This window comes from Mus pahari, chromosome 7 (assembly GCF_900095145.1).
Source record: "Mus pahari chromosome 7, PAHARI_EIJ_v1.1, whole genome shotgun sequence".
Lineage (NCBI taxonomy): Eukaryota > Metazoa > Chordata > Mammalia > Rodentia > Muridae > Mus > Mus pahari.
In genome coordinates, this window is record NC_034596.1 from 67576685 (window position 1) to 67598837 (window position 22153).

General features: G+C 42.8%; 2 protein-coding genes across 4 annotated transcripts in view; one reads left to right on the forward strand and one right to left on the reverse strand.

Moving 5' to 3' along the window:
• The window catches only part of Jkamp (JNK1/MAPK8 associated membrane protein), a 19181-nt gene extending 11544 nt beyond the window's left edge, over positions 1 to 7637 (forward strand). For 2 of the 3 annotated variants that reach the window (XM_029541051.1, XM_029541052.1), the window contains 2 exons: positions 4909 to 4985; positions 6870 to 7637. In XM_029541051.1, the coding sequence (XP_029396911.1) occupies positions 4909 to 4985; positions 6870 to 7088 (296 nt within the window). In that variant the 3' untranslated portion in view covers positions 7089 to 7637. The remainder of the gene's footprint in view (positions 1 to 4908; positions 4986 to 6869) is intronic. The other variant, XM_021201747.2, reaches the window with a different exon arrangement.
• Ccdc175 (coiled-coil domain containing 175) overlaps positions 7562 to 22153 on the reverse strand; it is a 78477-nt gene continuing 63885 nt past the window's right edge. Inside the window, exons 15-21 of the mRNA XM_021201746.2 lie at positions 21675 to 21754; positions 19494 to 19646; positions 16293 to 16395; positions 13680 to 13723; positions 12795 to 12978; positions 8196 to 8321; positions 7562 to 7690 (exon numbers count right to left, since the gene is read on the reverse strand). Coding sequence (XP_021057405.1) covers positions 7677 to 7690; positions 8196 to 8321; positions 12795 to 12978; positions 13680 to 13723; positions 16293 to 16395; positions 19494 to 19646; positions 21675 to 21754 — 704 coding nt within the window. The 3' untranslated portion in view covers positions 7562 to 7676. The remainder of the gene's footprint in view (positions 7691 to 8195; positions 8322 to 12794; positions 12979 to 13679; positions 13724 to 16292; positions 16396 to 19493; positions 19647 to 21674; positions 21755 to 22153) is intronic.

The following is a 22153-nucleotide window of genomic DNA, read 5'->3' on the forward strand; positions in this document are numbered from 1 at the left end:
AACTCACTTTGTAGACCAGGCTGGCCTCGAACTCAGAAATCCGCCTGCCTCTGCCTCCCGAGTGCTGGGATTAAAGGCATGCGCCACCACACCCGGCTCCCTTTAATCTTTGAAAGGTAGCCCTTAGTATAGATTTCTGCTGAAACATAATGTTATTAAAAACAGAATGGAATAGAGTTTCTCAACAAATTGAGACTGAAATATGTAACTAAATTGGAAGATTAAAAATTCTGAGATAAAAATTTAAAAAGAAGCTCTATATATAATGGATGAAAAATTATGTTGTCAATAAGTATTGTTTGCTGTTGTCTTAGATTTCTAAGGTCCCTTGCAAAAATCCTTTATTCTTAAAATCATTAAAAAAAAAATGTTAAGATAATTTGTTTAGCAACTTTGGGTTGAATTGTGTTAGAAGAATAAGGAGTATCATTGTTATAAGGCTCAATCATAGCATTAGGAGCAAAAGCGGAGATTTCCAAATAGCTGGGGAAACATAGGAGGGGACTTTTGAGTATTTTCCATTTTCCAAAAAGGTTGCATGGTGTCTTTTCTAAGAAGTCTTCCAAGAAGCAGAGAACAAACCTCTTGGTCCAGGACCAGGCAGGGGTGGGCACTCTACAGCTCAGTAATGTAATTTGGTTTAAGAGGAAATCAGAGGCTCCTGGGGATCTGTCACTTGTGTTCCAGCTCACAGATCCTGTTTCATTCAGTTGCAAAGTGTCTGAGAACACCTAGGCCCCATCCAGCTCCTAGCATTCCCTGTTAGCTTCAGCCCACTTTGGTTATTTGCTTGCTTTGGTATTGGGACTTTATTCGTTTTTATTGCTGTGATAAAATACCATGACCAAGGCAAGTCCATTGAGGCTGGGAATTGTGGCAGCAGGGGATAGATATGACAGCGAGAATAGCTGAGAGCTCACATGTCAGTCTGCAAGCAGGAAGCAGAGATGAAATCACCTTACTCTTTAAATTCTCAAAGTCAGACCCCAGTGACACACCTCCGACAAAGCCACACCTCCTCAACCTCCCAGATAGCACTACCAACTGGAGAAGGGAGTATTCAAACATGTGAGCCAGTGGGAGCATTCCCATTCAAACCACAGGGACCTGACAAGGACTAATGTAGAAGAGTGACATGATCAGATTTGCATTTTGGAAAGATAACTTGATGGATTAAATAACAGTGGATTGTCAGAGGAGACTACATGGGGATCTGCTTGGAGATACCAGCAGTGGGCAGAGCTTGCCTGCCTGCCTCTCAGCCTAATACTAGGGATGAGGGAACCAGCAGTGGGCAGAACCTGCCTGCCTGCCTCACAGCCTGATGCTAGGGATGTGGGGACCAGCAGTGGGCGGAACCTGCCTGTCTGACTCAGAGCCTGATGTTATGGATGTGGGGACCAGCAGTGGGCAGAGTCTTCCTGCCTGGCCTAGAGATGTAGGGCCATTTCAAAGGCAGGCATTATTAAAGCAAGGAACAAATTAAATGAAGGTTTGGGAATGAACTGAAAATATGATAAAGTAACCTTGTCTTTAAATATCTGATAGATGGGTAAACAGTATTAGTGGAAATAAGTAGATTGGAAAAAGTGAATTTAAGTATTCAGAATCTTCAGTAGGTCATAGGTAGTAATTTACAGTAGGTCTTTGGAGGGACTGTCTAGGCTGGAGTTAGGTACTCCCACCCAGTCACTTTTGAGTCACACCGTCAACATGTAGGCACTTGCATGTGAGTCACAGATGATCTCAGCCCACCCTGCTTTAAATAGATATCAGTAAAGAGCTGAAAATTGACATTCCCAACCCACAGGAGCACACTCCGACTCTGGTGGATCGGGCAGTGCTGTGACCAAGGTTGAGCTTATTGATAGTTTGGGAACCATTGCTAACTCTGACTAAAGTACTGAAGGAAGCTCTCAGGCTGCTGCAGATACGTCTGTGATTGGGTCACTTGGTGTTGGATTTTGTTCTTCCTTTCTCATGGCAAAGGTGTGTTTGAGGTTACAAAGCACAATGCTGATGGAGCAGCCTGCCTGCATGTTCTGTGCTAGTGGAGCCTTCACTGTGTAGACTAGGGTGAAACCATGGTTGGAGTACGACAGTGATTTGCCTCAAAGAAGACCAAATGGAATAGTTAGAGGTGGGTCAAGGAAGCAGCGAGAAACACAGTTAACAGTTGCCCTGTTTCCCACTGTCTGGAGAAGGAAGAGGAGATCACATGAGTGATGGGGCAGTAGAGACAAAATAGAGGAAGAGAAGGAAGAGAAGCCTCAGACCGAAGGTCAGCCGAGGGTGACAACACTAAGAATAAGAGAATTTAGGGGAATTTAGGATGAGTACATTAATCAGGAAAGCCGAACAGGACTAAGCCCTTTTAGAGTGGATTCTGATCACATCCCTCAGGAGGAATATGGCTGCTTCTGTGAGAGCCTCTCCAGTATGTGGGAAAGCCTGGCAGGCAAGCGCTAGGCTGGAGTTAGGGTGGAGCTTAGAGTGTCGCCCTTGGTCCCTTTGTGAGCTTCTAACTTCTTTGAGAATAAGAGGTGCAGTAACACTGAACTCTGTGTTCACCGTGTTCAACATGGACAGCTGCGATGAGCTGATGCCCAAATAATGCAGTTACATCTGTGGCACTGATGACTGAGGGTTGCCTCTGAGTATCTTCCAAGATGCTCCAACAGAGCAAAAAATCTTCCACAAAAGCATTGTATGGAAGTGCCATGAGCTCTTCTCTGAGAACCATAAGTGATTCTGTGAGGCTTTCTCCTAAGGATCTAAGGCTTGCAATCCCTGGAGATTCCACCAAGCAGTGACACCTTTCTGAGCTGCTGAGCTGTCACATCTCTCAGTCTGGAGTTGTCTTCTCTGTCAGCACATGTCTCACATGAAGGAAACTCTGTACTCTGGTGAGAGCAGAGGGGAGCTGGGCACATATTGAGAACAAACATGGATGTTTATGTGACAACCTCGTTGGCAAGTACTGGATGCAGAAGCTCAAGGAGTTTGACCTTGAGCCTGGCCCTCTAGAGTTTCCTCAAGGCTCCTCAGAAGCCTCAGGTGGCCCTGGCCTATGTGGCTTCCTCTGCTATTGTCTGGTGTTCTCTTCAGTCTTTGTGTGTCCAAGGCCAGAAAAATCACTTTCACCTGAGAGCTGGGCGTTGTGTACTGCTTTTGTTTCATTTTGTCCTGCAATTAAAACAAATTTAAATGTAAAGTTACAAGTAAGTGTCTAATTCTTCTGGCCTAACTCTTTGGAGCTAGAAGAAAGGGGAGAGCTATGGAATCGGGAAGGTTTGGAATGTTAACTGGGAAGAAGGTGGCCAGATAGCTTTGCTTCCCAAATCACAGCTATTGCAAGTGTTTCTTTAGGTAACAGAAATGACTCCCTTGGAGGAACATTAGACTGAAAATCGGCCTTTCCACACATTTTGCTAACAAGCCTCCACTCATATTTAGAGGGAGCATCAAGTGGTTCTTATTTGTTTTCAGGCTGCTGTGTTAGTCACAGAGGCCTCATAGCAAAGTATGATTTTGGAAAAGGATAAGTAATTTTTTTTTAAAGGAGATACAGCAAGGGTGAGCAAAATTCACTGGGCAACTTGTGGTAGTTTAAGGTGCTGGGGATTAGTGGCCCAGGGAGAGGACTGGGGATGGTCGTGAGGGTGGGGGGTGAGGTAGGGGGGTGGGCCACAAGCTTCTGGCTTAGACTTAACTCTTGAGCCAGTGTTTCAGTGTGATCTACATCTATCTGACCTACCCAGAGAACAGGCTGATCCCCAGGCCCTGGCCCAGACCCAAGTGCACAACATCTTGGGCGGTTTTACATCCTAGAATTTAAGGACCGCTCTTAATCCTGTGTCTAGCCCAGTAGTGCCTGTCTGCCGCCTAGAAGTTTGGGCCTTCTTACCAGGTCATAACTTTATATGGCTAGCAGTGTTATTTAGCTGTAAGTTAACTTAATGAGTTGTTTTTGTTTTTTTGTTTTTTTATGGTGGCTGATTGAGGACACAATCACTAAAATAAAAAGTTCTATGTATTATTAATTCAGTTCTAAACTAAGTTGAACAGGCCTACTGGTAATTGAGGCTTCTAGCCACCATGTCCTAATTAACATGTCTACTTGTTCTAGATATGCTTTGTAGAATTGGAAATTTTATAAATTGAAGTTAATTTAAAATAATTGTATCGAAGTAATTCAAGGTATTTTTTTTTTCTGTTTGCCTATTTGCATGCTATAGATGTGACATAGTAAGAAAAGGAAAATGGTAATGCTTTATAGGGAAGACTTTGCCCGAGATATCATTGCTGTACTGCACTTGAAATAGAAATTTCCAGAATTTTGACAGGAAGAATGCCAAAGGAGTATTAACTAAAAAGTTTGATGATAAATGACCTTTCTAAAGACCATGCAAGCTGAGTTACCCTTCTGGTTGGTCTTCTCAACCAAGGTCCTTTTTCTGGACCATAAAGCACGGAGAACTGAGTGTCCTTTGGTTCGTAGCTGCTCGTAGCAGCCTAGACGCGTGGGAGAGAAGTTAATTCTTTTCAGCTGCCTCAAATCTCTTAGCTATTGACAGGTGACCAAAGTTAGATTTACATTTTTAAGAGATTGAGAAGAGAATTCAAACAACAAACTTGTTACTGTGTAAAAATGGTATGGAACTCGTATCTTCCTGCTTCTGAGATTTTGTGAGACCAGAGGCAAAGCTGCTCATTGGCATGCGTTCTCTGCTGTTTGCACATCACAGCTGCGTGCTGGGGAGTAGAGAAGAGACTGTGTGGCCTACAAGGCCACAAGTATTTCTAATCCGCAGAGAACTGGCGGTCAGGCCCCTACTGGCTGAGAAAGGCTCCGGAGGAGCTGTGTTCTGCCTCGTGATTAATTTCTAATGTCTGTCTCTTTTCCAGATTATGCCTTCCCGTACATCATATTAGTGTTATCTCTGGTTACCCTGGCTGTGTACATGTCTGCTTCTGAAATAGAGGTAAGAGATTGGTTTTCCTTTGCTATGGTTTTAGGGTTTGTTTGTTTGTTTTTTGTTTTTAAATAAAAACTGACAATTAAATGGAATAATACCTATGATATGGAAAGGTACACTAACTGGTTGGTTCAGAGATTCTTGGCTAATTGAAGTTACCTGGATCTCCTTAGTCAGTTTTATGAGCGGTTGTGTGGGCTGCATTGCGTGCTTCCTTGGGAAATTAGGGAAGTAGTTAATGCTTTTACCCAACAAGATGAAGAAAAATTTGTTAAAATGGAACAGACCCTAACCGGAACCATCACTTTTTAAAATATTTTATTTTTAAGGAACTAAGGTATTAAGTAGTTAGCAGTATGAGCAACTGATGAGAAGTGATGTTGTCTTTGACATCCCTAACTAGGACAAATGTATTCATGAGACTTTTAATCAGTGGACAGCATGAGGCATCTCTTCTGTCATTTTCTCTTGGATTATGTGGCTCTCAACTCCTATTTATCTTATTTATCTTTTTTTGTTTGTTTGTTTTGGTTTTTTTTTGGTTTTTTGAGGCAGGGTTTCTCTGTGTAGTCCTGGCTGTCCTGGAACTCACTTTGTAGACCAGGCTGGCCTCGAACTCAGAAATCCACCTGCCTCTGCCTCCAAAGTGCTGGGATTCAAGGTGTGCACCACCACCGCCCAGCAACTCCTATTTATCTTAAGCTAGCACATTCACCTCATCATTTCCATTCAGCACGTCAGCAGCTCTGATTACTAGGTTCTGTCTGGGGCAGAGCTCCCAGGATTTAAAGGACTAAGGCTCAGACCCTTCCACGTTGTGCTGTGGCAGATCTGCCCCATATGGCATTTAACGCGTGTGTTTTCATACTTCTTATGTTCAAAAGGACAATCAGAGAAAACATGTTAACTCTTGAGAGATGCCTGTTGGTGCCACTTCTTCTAATACATTGGTAACAGTGTGAAGTGTGTCCATACTTTACATAGATAATGAAGGAACCTAACCGAATGCTCTGACAGTGGCTGTTCAGCCTTCCCTGTTGTAGACAACTTATTGCTCCTTTGTAATTGTTATCAGCCTTGCAACTGGATTAATTAGAGAAGGTAGGAAATTAGTTGACTTTTCATCAACTAGGAAAAGATCAAGGTGTGCTGAAATATTTGAATAAAATATGCATAGTTACAAATGAACCCTGCTTTTCTAGCTCTTGAAACTCCTTTGGTTCTCTGCCCCCATCTGTGTCTGTTCTGTAAGGTGTTGGTATCTTTCAGTTAGCTCTGTACTCAGGAGTTGTAAACAGGGCTCTGAATCCTGAGACAGACAGTCCAGGGCTAGAGGAGCCTGTGAGTGATTGACGTGTGAGGGAAAGTTGAAGAGTCACCCACTGAACATTCTCCATCATTGTGTTTGCTAGAACATTTAGATACTGCCTTTATATTGATTTGATCCTTTAAGTTTTTCCATGTTATCACATGGCACTGAGGATTGAAAGAAAATCAGATAATAAATGAGTCATTTCTGTTATGTTGAGTGTGTTCAGACAGATACCAGAGACCTGAGTCAGGGAGGGAGGGTTCTGGAACTGCAGTGGGCCTGGATGGGGAGAGCAGGCTCTGTACACTTCCTCATTCGCTCATGTCTATCTCAGGAAGCTTGTGTTCCCCAAGTAAATGGTGATGTGGACGAGGACCCAGAGAAGGGCTCTAGGCCAAGTATGGCTGCTGAAGGCCTGTGTGGCCGTGTGGCCTGTGTCATGGCTAGACCGGGTGATTGGGGCAGTTCTCAAGTCCTTTTGAGCTCAAGCTTTCAGTCCCAGCCCTGAGTGTGTAAAGAGCAGCGGTTTAGCTGGGTGTGCTCATCGGGCTTCTCTTTGCTTTCCAATGCTCCCCTAGAACTGCTATGATCTCCTGGTCAGGAAGAAAAGGCTCATCGTTCTCGTCAGCCACTGGCTACTGCACGCCTATGGCATAGTCTCCATCTCCAGAGTGGACAGGCTGGAGCACGACCTACCGCTTTTGGCTTTGGTACCTACGCCAGCTCTGTTTTACTTGTTTACTGCAAAATTTACCGAACCATCACGGATACTCTCAGAAGGGGCCAATGGACATTGAATATACAATGCCAAACCAATAATAATAATAATAATAAAAAATCCCGAAAAGTATTCTTAATTAAAAAAAAGTAAAGAAGAAATAAAATGTATTAATAGCATTCTTTCAGACATGGGAAGAAGATTGTCCAGATACTATAATGCTTGTGCTTTATCTTTTGGTTTATCAGACCTTGTGGTTGCCCTTGGAGATGACAAGGCCTCCTGTTCTGTGCTACACCTATCTTAGCTATCACACTGGAAGCCTGAACAGGCAGTTGTAATTGCTCTTTGGAGCACGGCCATGTTTGTGTAAACCTGTGCTAATGGTGTCTCCCTGCTTTTTGTGAAGAACCTTTAACAAGTGTATTCTGAACTCATTTGCTGTGGCATCATTATGCCTTCTGTTGTCTGTACACTTGGCTTTTTACCTACGAGGAATTACAAAGGCAGATGTGCTTGTGGAGTGTGATGGCAAAAACAGAAACAAAGGATGTCTTTGTCAATGGCTATTTATTTTCACCAATACAGTGTTTAGTAATATTACAAAAATAAAGCATAATTTATATAATGAACTTTCTGTGTAGAGACAGTTTGGTTGAAGACATGTTCAGATTATTGTTCCTGTAAAGAAGAAAACAATAAAGAGTTTAACTGTAAAATAACGCAATGTTCTGATAATTCTTTTTTGCTACAGTGATTATGGAAGTAATTGAAAATGTTAAGTGTTATGACTCATATTTCTTTTGTCTACTGAATGAATACGCTCACTTCCATTCTCTCCTACTCCATTTCTTAAAACAAGATATGTAGGCCGCTGTATTGACCCTGGGACTTCTTTCCAGCCATGACATTTCTGAGTCAGGATCTTATAACTGGAGTCTCTGAGATAGAGTGAAATATGAGATACATAGAAGGTTCCCGTGGCTGGTTTTGGATGGGTAAGCGGCCATGGTCGTACTCTGAAGGCTTTGAGAGACTCGCGTTATAGCCATGGAAACAAAGACCCTTAGCCTAAAAATCTGGCCATGTGTATCCATTTGTGTTTTGAAAAGTTAGTCCCCAAGTCTGCTCATGGCAACCCTGAAGACTCCTACTGATACTACAAAACAAACGTAAGAGCACTCACGTGGCCTGCGCTTCCTCCGGCCTTTTGGTTGTTTCTTTAACAGTTTGCAGACCCTGCTTAATGGGATTTTCCTAGCGTGAGTGGATGGGGAAAAGCGAAGTATTTCTTGATTCTTTTGCTTCTTTCCTGTAAGAAAAAAAATTGGGTCTTGTGGTTATTACTGAATATTAAAATTCTGAGTTGCTCCAAGAATCCTACGTGAGAAGTGACATGTCTGATGTGCCACCTCTGAGCCTACCGCATTTGAAACTGTTTTGACAGTTAACCTTCCTATGTCCTGTCCTAGCAAAAAAGTATGTATAAGAAGTCATAAAAAGAAAGATTACGGGCTGGTGAGATGGCTCAGCAGGTAAGAGCACCCTACTGCTCTTCCAAAGGTGCAGAGTTCAAATCCCAGCAACCACATGGTGGCTCACAACCATCCTTAACAAGATCTGACTCCCTCTTCTGGAGTGTCTGAAGACGGCTACAGTGTTCTTACATATAATAAATAAATAAATCTTTAAAAAAAAAAAGATTAAAAAAAAAAAAAAAGAAAGAAAGATTACCATTCTGCAAAGGCAGAGATTGTTAGGGATGCTCAATATCTGCAACTGGCAACCTGCTACATGGAAACAAAGTTATTAATATAGCCATGCTAATTATTCACGTTAGTAAAGTTTGATAAAATGTGTTTATTAAAAATATGCAAAACACGAGGCAGAGGCAGGTGTGGCTACAGGCTTGGAAAATCAAATGCCAGCCTTGGTCTACAGAACATGCTTTAGGACATCTGGGGTCCTAAGTAATTTGTAAAATAACTCTCATCCTAGCTCAGCGTCCATCGTGTCAGGTCTTCATGACACATTGCAACTTTTACTGCTATGGGCTACAGTACTTTGCTATTCAGACCTGAATAATTTGAAAAGCAAAAATACTCTCTTAATTTGGATTTCTCGATGAGTTTAATTTATCCAAAGCTATGAATTTAAAGGGTTTGGCTGCTTACTGGGGCCATGTAGAAATTAAAACAAAACAAAACAAAACAAAACAAAACGTGCCTGAGCTCACCCCAATACTCATGATAAGCTGGTCTAGCATGCAGCCTCATGTTGGATTTTTTTTTTTCCTTCTAACCTATATGTGGAAGGTTGAGAACCACTGTCCTAAAGGTCTTCCTTTCTAGAGTTTAATTTTTCCTAGGGGCATTTTGGGTTCGGTTTGGTTAGGCGTGGCTTTCCCGAGGCAGTCTTGTTACTATGTAGCCTGGGTGACCTTGAACCTCTGGATCCAGACTGCCTCAGACTCCTGGGGCAGGGCTTGCACAGTGGGTTTTCACAATACCCTTTTGAATTATTCAACAAATGATTTCACTTTACCTTTCTCTCTGTAATGTTAATTCTACTGTAACTATAAAATTAAAAGTAGTTTTTTTCAGAATTAAATGATAAAAAATTGGGCATAATAGTATTAAGTCACTTTTCCATCATAAAATGAAAAGGCAACTTTGACCATGCTAAGAATTGGTTTCTCAAAGCCTGCTATGATCTACAAATGTCTTATTTGATCCATACAAAACACCTGTGTGTAACCAAATGCTCAAAGGAGTTGGAATTTTAACTGAACAGATAGTTCTTAAATGCAAATGGCTAATATGCTTGTTTAAAAACAGAACTGCCATATGACTCAGCTGTACTGTTCCATGACCTAGCACAGAGATGTGCACACATCTGCACTTATCGCTGCTGTATTCCCAAGAGCAAGGGATGGACTCAGCCTCGATGTTTATCTGTGGATAGATAATGAAATGTGGGATGTGGATACAGTCGAACCTTACCATGAAGAAAAAAAGAAGTGATAAGATTTGTAGGAGGGCTGGTGAGATGGCTCAGTGGGCAAGAGCACCCGACTGCTCTTCCGAAGGTCCGGAGTTCAAATCCCAGCAACCACATGGTGGCTCACAACCATCTGTATGTAACAAGATCTGACGCCCTCTTCTGGAGTGTCTGAAGACAGCTACAGTATACTTACATATAATAAATAAATAAATCTTAAAAAAAAAAAAGATTTGTAGGAAAATGAATGAAAGTGGAAATAGTAGGTGGGGCCACAGGCTTGGGAAATCAAGTGCGCTGCAACCTCTTCTGTGCAGATCCCAAGCTTTCAGCTTTTCTAAATGTGCATTCCATGTGGGAGAGGGGATGGAGAGATGGCAGGAAACTAGAAAGGGGCCTGTAGAAGGTGGAGAGAGAGGCTGCACAGGAGGGAACTGGGAGGAAAACCACATGTGATGTGAAGGTGGAAATGATTGCACCCCATACGGACAGGGTGAGCAGGGGACAAGGCGGGGGGTGGGGGTCTCCAAGACGGGAGAGAGGAGCATCTGAGTACAGAGATTCAGCCAGAACTAGTTACGTATGGAAATGGCACACAGGAACCTGTTACTCTGAATGCTGATTTAAAAATACAAATAAATACAAGAAAGGAATTGTGAGTATATTTAAATTCGTTTTCATTCTGACTTGAAATTAAGGAAAAATTTATGAAACAAAGTTCTTTTAAAAGTTGTCATAGCCCTGTGTGTGTGTGTGTGAGTGTGAGTATGTGTGTATGTGAGTGTGTGTGTGTCCATGCACATGCATGGGGGTGGCAGTGAGTATAGCACATGTGTCACAGTACGTACAGAGCTCGGAGGACAACTTGTAGGGTATATATAGGTCTCAGGAATTGGGCCCAGGTGTCTGTCGGGCTCCATGGCTAAGGACCTTTACCCGCTGAGCCATCCCTTTGACCCAAAACACTTTTAATAATTTAAAAGTAATCAGTACTGTTACTGTTTGGTTTAGGTATATGTGCATTTCCGCTTACAAAACAGAAACGGTACAAAGTTAATTGACAGTTTTCAGGTGAGTTCTGGCAATCTAGCATTCTGATAGCCTCATTCCTCTTTCCAGTGGTACTTGGGGCTCTTGGGCAGCTCCCCTCTGCACCTGTCTCTGGCGGTTCTGTGTGCTTTCTGCCCCTTATCTCCAGGAGAAGAGGTCCATTAAGTTTAGCCATCTTTCTCTTGCCCAGGGATACGCAGTACAGTAATGAAGCTAGTTGTGATGGGTGTGAAGGGCAGGACCTGAAAGATTGTACTGACATACTATGTCCAACAGAGAGCAGCAGAGAGCTGCTGAACTGGAAGCAGTCCAGGGCTTCTAGAGACATGCGAGCAATTCACAAGTCAGAGACTCCATCCATGGCTGTCAGGTGGGGGAGCAATAATTCAAGGGTCAAGTGCTACTCGCTTCTCTGGGACAGGGGGGGATTCCAGACACCTGATGAACAGTCAATACGGGTTTGATATTTTATAACCGCCGTTTGTTGTCTCTCTAACTTAACAACCAGGAAAAGCGAGAAAGGCGTGAACAGCAGGAATACAAGCCCGCCTGGCTTCCAAGCCCACCCACATTCTGTCTCGTACCGCCCCCGCCCCCCCCCCCCCGAGCTGAGAAGGGCAGAGAGCTATGGCAAGCCTGAGGTCTGCCTCCAGAGCTCAGCTCAGCTTCCGGATCGTCAGAGGCCCCAACTCCTGACTCCTTAACCCACCCGCCATCTAATTCACACTTCTTATGCCCCACTTATGGCGTATGCAGGAATTAATATACATTTTAATGATTCCAGATCTCCTCCTACTGTATCAGTGGGCAAGTTACAGCCTCACGGGTAGGTAATTCTGCAGTAGCAGACAGAACTGCCTAACTGCTACAGAGAGGGCAGTGTTGGCAGCATGAAAACCACGATCAGGCCCTTGTCAGGGGAGGAGCCGCCAAGCTCTGGACTGGACTGTGAATCCCATTTGAGCAGGGAGTGTTTCATTCCCTGTGATAACCCAGGTATCTTAGAGCTTGATTCAGGATAGGAGGTCAGTAAGTGCTTGTTGATGGTAACATTTTATTGGCTCTAAATAGAAGAGCTCACTTTGTCTTTGTTTAGTTTAAATGGTTTATTTTGGTTTTACTTTATGTGTGCAAGTGTTTGCCTGCAGGTATGTATGTACGTGCACCACATGCTTTCTTTCTTTTTCTTTCTTTCTTTTTTTGGTTTTTCGAGACAGGGCTTCTCTGTGTAACCCTGGCTGTCCTGGAACTCACTCTGTAGACCAGGCTGGCCTCAAACTCAGAAATCTGCCTGCCTTTGCCTCCCAAGTGCTGGAATTAAAGGTGTGCACCACCACACCTGGCTGGTTTTTGTTTTTGTTTTTTTTCAACAAAGAATGTTTCTGAATCGGGTGTGGTGGCTCGAGCCTATAAACCCAGCACCCAGGGAGTCTGGGCAGGAAGATTCTGAGTTACCACCACACTAGGCTCCACAGTAAGATCCCATCTCAAAAACAAATTAGCTAGTTTCTTTTTGTAATTATGAACAACATTTAGTTTTCTTGAAAATCTTCTCAAGTGAAAGGAAGAATTGACGAGCTGTTCTGACAAACTCGACCAAAGTGAGAAGGGTGTTTGGTGGAAGGCCCAGCACCACAGAGCACTGTCCTTTTCCTTCCTTTGATGACTGGTCCCTGAGGACCTCCTTATTTTGATGTCACTAGCTACTAGAAGGCAGCTGGAAGTGCCACCTTACCGTGCTTCTGAAGGTCCTCTTTACTAAGGCTGGCCGGGGACTCCTCTTCCATGAGACGATGCAGCCTTTGGAATCCCTCCAGGAGCCAGGTGCTGATGGACTCGATTTTCTCATCCCTGAACTGCAGCTTCCACACCAGAGACTTAATGTCTTGCAAAGTGTCTTCTCCAGTGCACACCAGTTCCTGAAAGGGATAGCATTTGGGGTGTGGGGATACAAATGATAACGAAATGAATAACATTCTGAGCGGATTGTTTCCAGAAGTAATGTTATGTATGAAAAGTTGTCATTAGTTACACAAAGTAACTTTTAGGACTAAGAAGAGGCAGGATTCAGAGCCAGCTACCTGACTCCTCTCCTACCTACAGTGAGGAGGGATGGAGAGGCAGAACAGCTGGTAAAATAGAGTGAGCCTAGAGTTCACAGCACAGTCTGAAAACCAGATGTGTTGTATGTGAGCTTGCAAAGACAAAGAAGGAAAGGAAAGAGAGGGAAGATGAAGAAGCAGGGAAGAAAGGTGGAGAGGGGACTGCCCACCCATGACATTGAGCGATACTGCAAGAAGTTAGTTTCTGAAAGGATTAAGATCTCATGGTTATGTTTGGCACAATGGCTGGGATGGGAACACCACCCTATCATCCCTCTGCATTTTAACAATTCTGTCCATATGTACACGAATACATACCAGTTACATGCACAGGCGAACAACACACACACACACACACACACTCTCACACATACACTTTTAAATGGTACCAGTTACACGTGCATGCAAACACCACACACACATATAGACACACAAACACACATACACACACACTTTTAAATGGTAGATGAATTCTTTTTGAGACATGATATGCAAAACAATGCAGAAAGAGCCCTCACCTTAATTATGATCTGAAATCCTGACAGCAGATCTGAATACTGTGCTGAAATATGCAATGCAATAGTTAATAAAACAATATTAGTATTTCAATAATTAAAAGTTTTAAATTATTTTTTCTAAGAGTTTCTACTTCCAGAATGACACACACACACACACACACACACACACACACACACACAGAATCAGAGACAGAGACAGAGACAGACTGACAGAGAGACAGAGAAGAAAAATTCTACTTCATCTTGACCTTATGGCAAATGTTACTATAAAGACTCTAAGTCAAACCTCAGATAGAAAGAGAACTAAATTCCAGAATACATGAAGACCTTAGCTCAATGATAGGAACACTAGAAGCATGAGACAATGAGTAAGAAACTTGAGTGGACACGGCACCTGCTTTCTCGGGCCTCTTGCATCCTGGTGCTGACAGCAGCCCCTGCTCATTCTCGAACAGTTACATTAACCTGACAGTCACATGGGGGTGATACTGACTCCAAGGCTAGGGCATGTCAATACTGTGAGCGTCCACTGTTCCCCTGGGATGTTTCCCTTGGAGCCCAGCTGTTCTGTGTGCAGCCCATGAGGCTGTGTTCTGGCCAGCGGTTTCCCTGAGCCACATCTGAGAGCCACATCAACTCCAGACATAGGAACAGGTGGGAGTTCGGAGGGTCCAAGCTCTCAGACGCAGAATGTTCCACTGAATAGGCAGGCTGTATCCAAGCTCCGATCACATCACCAATTCATGAGCCAAGAAAACGCTTTGCCCTAAGCTGCTAACTTTGTGATATTTGTTGGGGGGATATCTGCATCTATCTATATCTATGTCTATGTCTATATCTATATCTATATCTATATCTATATCTATATCTATATCTATAATATGTATGTATGTATGTATGTATGTAAGCAAAAACAGCTTTAAACTTCCTGACGTGGGTGCTAGAAACTGAACTCCAGTCCTCTGAGAGAGTGGCAAGGGCTCTTACCTACTGAACCATCTATCCAGCCCCACACTGAGATAATTATTATACCAAAATACTTCATTGGTTCAAGATGGTTCAAAAAGGATGATTTTCAGACAGTCGAGAATCACATGAACTGATGGTCACTGCAGGGGAAGGCAGACGAAAACCGCAATACCATTCCATCCTACACTTATGCAAATGGCTACGAGTTAATGCTTTTTACTGTCCTCTGCTTTTCAAGTGTTGGTGAGGATCTAGGACAGCGGGATCTTTTCCACATCACCAGGTGGATGAGGAATTTGAACAGCAACGGCAAAGTAGCAGTTTCTTTTTTCTTTTTTTTTTTTTTTTTAAAGATTTATTTATTATATGTAAGTACACTGTAGCTGTCTTCAGACACTCCAGAAGAGGGAGTCAGATCTTGTTACGGATGGTTGTGAGCCACCATGTGGTTTCTGGGATTTGAACTCAGGACCTTCAGAAGAACAGTTGAGTGCTCTTACCCACTGAGCCATCTCACCAGCCCCAAAGTAGCAGTTTCTTAAAAGGCACCCAGACACTATCCATGCAGCCCAGCTTTCCCATTCTAAGTATTGCCTAAGAGATCATTTTTAAAACTCCAGAAAAAAACGGTTCCAAACGAATGTCCCTGGTTGCTTTACCTGTGATATATGAAGAACAAGGCAAATGTCCTTCAGCTGCTGAACAGATGATGTGTGTGTAGCCCATGCTGCTGCACCGTGCCAGAGGGGACAGTCTGTGGCTCAAGAAAGCACAGAGGCGAAGCGCGTGTGCGTGTGTGTGTGTGTGTGTGTGTGTGTGTGTGTGTGTGTATTTGATGATGTTTTGAAACAGGTTATAACTAGTCCAGGCTGACATGGAACTTACTTTGTAGTCCAGACTTTTTTTTTTTTTTTTTTAACTCACACCAATCCCTCTGTTTCAGCCTTTGAAATACTGGGATTATAGGTGTGAATACCTACACTGGGCTTCATGAAGGAATCATAAAAATCCATTTTGGAGGGTCAAAAATGCCAGGAGGAGAAGTTTACATACTATGTCATTTCCTTTTGTTTAATTATTAGTGTTAGAAGCCATCTGGGTGGCTTCCAGAGACTGGAGGAGGGAGTAAGATGAACTGGAAAGGGACAGGTGGCAGTAATTACCTGACAAAAGGAACGTAAGGAAGGGGGCAATGTGGGTCTACAGCTTCAGTGGCTCCTGGTTTGCTGTGATGCAATGGAGCAGCTGTCCATGGTGATGGGACTGCATGGTAGAGACCCCCATGTATCTTGGTAGCTCGTAAAGCAGAGAATACGGGATGCAATCAGGGATGGTTATAACCTTTACAGCCCTGTTCCTACAGACCTACTTTCATCAGCCAGGATCTCACTTCCCAAAGGTTCTACAACCCTCCTAGTAAGACCACAAACTCAAAACAGGAGCCTGTGAAGGCCATTTCAGACTCAAACTATGGCTAGATGCCACGATGAAGATGTTCTACACTTTGCCGTGGTGGCAGTGGCCGCCAGAGTATGTCTGTATAGTGCTCAAAGTTCATTGACTTTAAGATAGATGCATTTTACTCTATGCAAATTAAAACTATTTGAACAAGGAACTGTATGGGAAGAGTGACACATTACTTACAGTGCTGAACTATCAGTTGCCAAGAGAGGTCTCCTGAGTTCTGTACAGTTATTTCTTGCTTTGACATGTATTCTTTGGTTTGTTTCTTCAGGTAGGCAAGGTGCTGGAAAGGAAAGGGACGTGACTGCTCAGAGCCTGCTCTCTGCAGTTAGAAAAATGTCTATGCAGTCATCCATCAGTGTATAATGATGCTTCACGATAACTCTGACTGTCCTACTGTGACTGTGTCCATTCAAGGGAGGAGACAAAGGGTCCTGTTTTCTTACTATTTCAGCAGCCAAATAAATAAACACGGTGTTTTGAATATGACTCGACACAGTAAGAGGTTAAGAGACCTACTGCCCGAAGGCTCCCTAGCCACAAGTGTTCCTTGTGCAAAAATGTAGCAATAGAAAATCTCATCCTTCTAGTAAAGAGTGGATGTTGTCTCTCTCTGAGAAGAGACTAATGGGACACTTCGATAGGTGGCAAAGACTGGCAGGATGATGTGTTGTGTGGATGAGGGTTACAGAGGCTGCCAAAGCTCTTCAGAGTACACACACCCTTCCGAAAAATATCAGCTCTTACAAACAAAGCATGTGAGGTTGGTGGGATAATCCTTGACATTTAACAGACAGACATAAATCACACAGAAAGGTGAAGGGGTTTCCTTAACGACATTGGATAAGTCAGTGACCAGGCTACTTCTCCTATCAGACAGACCCCAACTTCGAGGTTTTTACGGTTCGGGGGAGGTCATTAAAAATACATTTGCTTTAAACTCTCAGTTTACAAAGACGCAACATTCACCCTGTGAGACACTAAGGACAGTGTATCCAATGAGGGACAGACTCTAACTCATGTCTTTCAAACAAGGGAATATTATGCTGTCTAGCTATAGATTATGAAATATAGAAATTATGTTTTAATAAAAACTGTTGGAGTCAACAGTTCTGATCATTAAAGTCAGCATGGATTTAATTATTGAACACATCATTGTAAAAAATTAAAATGAGTAAATCTTAAGTATAAACAGGGAAACCTTACTCTTTTGAGATATAGCCTCTAAAATTAATGTTCACTAATTGAGGTTGTAACTTTAGGTGTTAAATGAAGAACCATTTGCTGTGGAGTTTATGGCACAGACAACTTAATTTTTTAAGCAGACAAAGAAAGCTTGAACACAAACTTTACAAATGAGGCTGAGTGCCCAACGGAGTGTGACTAGGAACTTCTTTCATTGTTGAGGGGTGCAACTCTGTGGGGCACCAGTGCACACATCCACCAGGATGGCTGAACTGAAAGAGACAGTTGGATGCGTGCCGCGGCGATACATTTTCTGAAAGTATCTCCCAATGCCAAGACGACTAACCTTTTTGCAGGCCTTGCCACCACATTAATAATATGCCTTGAGACCATTTAAGACAAGGTTCTTAATCTGCTGTCCTACTGGGAACTCAGCCTGTTTAAGTTTAACCTGCTTTTAGGAGAAGGATGCAAACAACTTTACTGTGCCTCGGACTTTCCACACAACCAGCTTTTCACAACTCAGAGTAAATTCACACCTTTAAGCTCAGGTATACACTCTTCTGTGCCCTTGAACAATACTTGCGTGCGTGCGTGCGTGTGTGTGTGTGTGTGTGTGTGTGTGTGTGTGTGTTGTGGTAATTGTTTTCTGAAAATAGCCAACAGGTTAAAAATAGCCATAAACTAAACAGATATCTCATAAATATCAGAAACGACATGTGGATACAGGTTGGTGACATGTTTGAGGTTTTGATTGCTATTCTGGGCCAACTGGGGTCCACAGAGCAACCTCTTCTCTTGTAGAATTCTCTTGAAGATCTCTGTAAAGAATCCTTCAGCTCTTTCCCATGTTGTGTTTTCTGTGCTCTTCAATAGATGCAGAGTAAGCTCTTTGTTAGAGATGGACCAGCCACAGACCAGACGGGCAACAGGGACATATCACACTCTCACAGTAGACTAGAGACAGGCTACAGGCTGATGGAAGACATTGGATAAAAAGTAGAGAATCCAAATTTGGGTTTGCTCAAACTAATCTAAGAGGAAGTCTTCATTTTCATTTCTTAATGTGACATTGTCACAGGTGAGGCTGTGACTGACAGAGTTCTCACATGCTGCTTGTACGAGGGGCATTCAAGGCACTGCCTTTGTGAGCCTGACACACTGCACTGGTGCAGAAGATGCACACCCTGTGAGGGACCAGTCTCAGTCCATCTCAAAGATGGAAGCCATTTTGTTCTAAGGTCAGAATAAGTTCGTTTCTATATCCTGCTAAATTCAAGTTGGCTGCTTTAACCTGATTCTGGGATTTGACATGCTTCCCACTTTAAAGAGTTTGACTCCCACCTTGAATATACCCTGATAAGATAAGATGTTCTACCAGATAATTTGGAAATGTTTTTCAGCTACCTTCCTACGTGACCAAGATTCCTCTGGAAATCCCCCAACTCTTGAAAGCATTGCTCTAGGGAGATAGTCCTGTCTGACAGAAAACCATACAAACCCTACCTTCTCATGTGTTTGACGCTACTTCTAAAACCTTGCTCTAGGGAGAGATAACCCTATCTGACAAAAAAAATAAAAAATAAAACTTATATAATTTGACCAAAGGATTTTGGTAGTGGCCTTACTTGTGCTCAGTTTAATTAATACCTAGTGACTCTACAGGTCCAGTTAGGATCTATACTCAACAGAAATATGTCTGTCTGTCAAAACAATTGTACTTAGATGGGCTTAGGAGCAGGGTTGGTTATTTATAGCCAAAAGGAATTCTCCAAAACCCCACTAATAGCACTGTCTAGATAAGTGCTATATAAGTGCTATATAAGTACTATATAAGTGCTATATAAGTACTATATAAGTGCTATATAAGTGCTATAGTCATACGGTGGGATACTACACAGATCAGAACTAACACTGCCAAGAGGATGTACCTCAGAGCCATGAAGTTGAACAAAAGCCTGTATACAGACAGCATCATTCTTCACAGAATGTCTGAATCGGGGCCAAGCTGAGCCCTGGCGTTAGAAGCTGGTGGTCCTCTTGTGGGGGGGTTGGGCAGGTGCTGGGAGGGATATGAAAGACTGGAGCTGTCTAAAGCTCATTGCAAGAGTTATTCTCCTCTTTTTTCACGTGCGAACTGCTGGTCCCCATGATCAATCAGAACTGTTAGTAAACATGAAGTTCTCTTGGACTTACTTCTCTTAATTTTTGATTTTCCAGGATGAGGAGGGCCATCTTTTGGTCATTTACATAGATTTCATTTTCTAAGTTCTTTAGAATTTCAAAATGTTTTTGGGTTTTCTCACTTTCAAGGTCTCGTAAGTATTTTATTTCTCGCTTCATACTTTCCTGCGCAAACATAAAAGTCACAGTTATCTCCTAGGGTTCAAAGAACAGAGCAATAGCACTAGGGTGCCCAGCCCACAGCCAGAACCGGGTTCTGTATTCATTCTGGAGTCATCCAGCTGGCCATTATTCCCGCAGAATGTTCCAAAGCTTGCTTACTAAAAACTTATTTGTGGACTCTGGTAAGGCCGTGCATGGATGAACCTTAAGTCATGCATCCTAGACACTAACAAAACTTCACAAAGCGGAATATGCTTTGATCCTTGATTGCCTCGCCAAAATGGGGAGAAGGTGGGGGGGGGGGTCGCTGAGATTTAGTGCTCCTAGAAGGAGAAAATATCTACTCTGTGAATATTTATTTAGTTATGCAATTAGCTACTGTGTATTTGCTTTTGTGACAGGGTGTCAAGTATTGCAGGCTGGCCTCAGGAATCACTATGTAGCAGAGGGTGACTCTGGACCCCTAAGGCTCCCGTCTGCATCTCCCAGGCACTAGCATTACAACTGGAGGCAGTGTTGAGGGCGGAGTCTGGGTAGCACATTCCAAACAGACTCTCATCCAACTGATCCATCTCACTAACCCTGGCTCTGAATCATTTATTTAATAGTTTTTCTTACTGAATTCTCTGTGGAGCTCTTAATCATTGAACTGATACAAAGCAACCTCATGCTCTTTATTCATTGTGTTGTCCTCAGCAGGAGTATCTTATTAAGGAAAAGGAATGTGCATTGTGTGCTTGAGTGTGTGCATGTGTGTGTGCACATGTGTGTGCATGTTAGTGTGTGTGTGTATGTGTGTGTGTGTGTGTATGTGTGTGCATGTGTGTATGTGTGTGCATGTGTGTATGTGTGTGTGCATGTGTATATATGTGAGCATGAGTGTATTTTGTGTGTGTGTGTGTCCATGTATGTGTGTGCATGCATTTGCTGGTTTGAGTACGTATTACACTTCCTTGTAATGTTTTTCGTATTTTTTCATACCCACAGCATATCAAAAATCATGTTTGATATCTGGGTATATTAAAGAATAGGATAATTCCTTGTTTAAGTAACCAACTTCATATAAAAAGTCTGTAATGAAACTATAGATTACATATTTTAAAAGATAATAAACATTTCTTTATTGGCTCCTATTTTGTTCTATCTCCCTCGATCTCTGCCTACTTACCTTCAAAAAAAAAAAACAAACAAACAAAAAAAACACAACCCAATCCCCATCCTATAGATGAGAGTGTTTAGCTCTCCTCATTGCTCAATATTTTTTTCTATCATTATACCTGATTTGGTAATTTGGTTCCAGAGGCCCCACCTTCTTAATCTTGGTTGTTAATCCAATGGAATTGGGAGCTATAATACCCAGAAAATGCATAAAGCTCACATTGGAGTGTGCCTCGGAAGGCATTGCAGAGATGACCAGGTCATGAGGATGTTCAGTGAGCAAATGTAGTGCACTGATGGAGTCCAGCTTTGTACATTGATGGAGTCCAGCTGTGTACACTGATGGAGTCCAGCTGTGTGCACTGTTGGAGTCCAGCTGTATACACTGATGGAATACAGCTTTGTACAGAGTATTCGGAGGTGGTGGGAGGTGGTGGGACTGTGGAAAGTGAGGCCCAGCTGGAGGAAATGGATTTCTGGGGATGTGCTATTGAGTGGTGCGGCTAGATCCCAGTCCCTTCTTCCCATAACCTTTCTTTGCCTTTTAGTGGTCATGATGTAAAAGGCTTTCCTTGACCATGCTCCTTCCTCTGTGCTGAAAGCTAAGAAACAGGAGAAGCCAGATAATCATGAACCTCTGAGATCAAACAAGCCTTTCCTTCATTCAGCTAGCTTTCTCAGGTACATATCACAGTAGTGCAAAAATCTCTCTTCCTCCGTGTATCTACTGATTACAATGTTAGACACAGATATTGTTAGGATAACTTTAATAACAGTTGGCTTTGTGAAAACAGAGTAAATGGTGCTACTTGCATGCAGCAATGTTTGTACAAAACAGAAAACCAAGACAAATGACCCACAGTGAGTCTTTACCGTGCTGCCTGTACATCTGATGATGTCCTTTCTATAGCGGAAAACGTAGTTGCTCACCATTTTCTCTTCTTGCTTCTTTGCTATTTAAGGAGAGAGATAGATAGATAGCTGTCCACAAAGTTAGTTTAAAAAGCCTTAATCAGTGTACAGCATGCATAGTGTTAACACTCACACTGTGATAGACTATTACCACAATAGAAGGCAGTTAGCTGTTCCCATGCATCTATCTAGCCCCGTGTCTGGGTCTTCAGAACCAACTGCTTTATCTGTTGGCTTCTTTGTTTGTATTAGTTCTGTGTGAGAGAGAGACAGGGGGAGGATGCATGCATGTGTGCACTCCAAGGTATGGAAAGGTCAGAAGATGACTTCTGGTATTTGAGGAATGCCTGGCTTATTTCACAGGTGCGGTGATCTGAACCCTGGTCCTCAGGACTGTGTACCAAGTGCTCTTAACCACTGAGCCGTTTCCCCAACCTCTT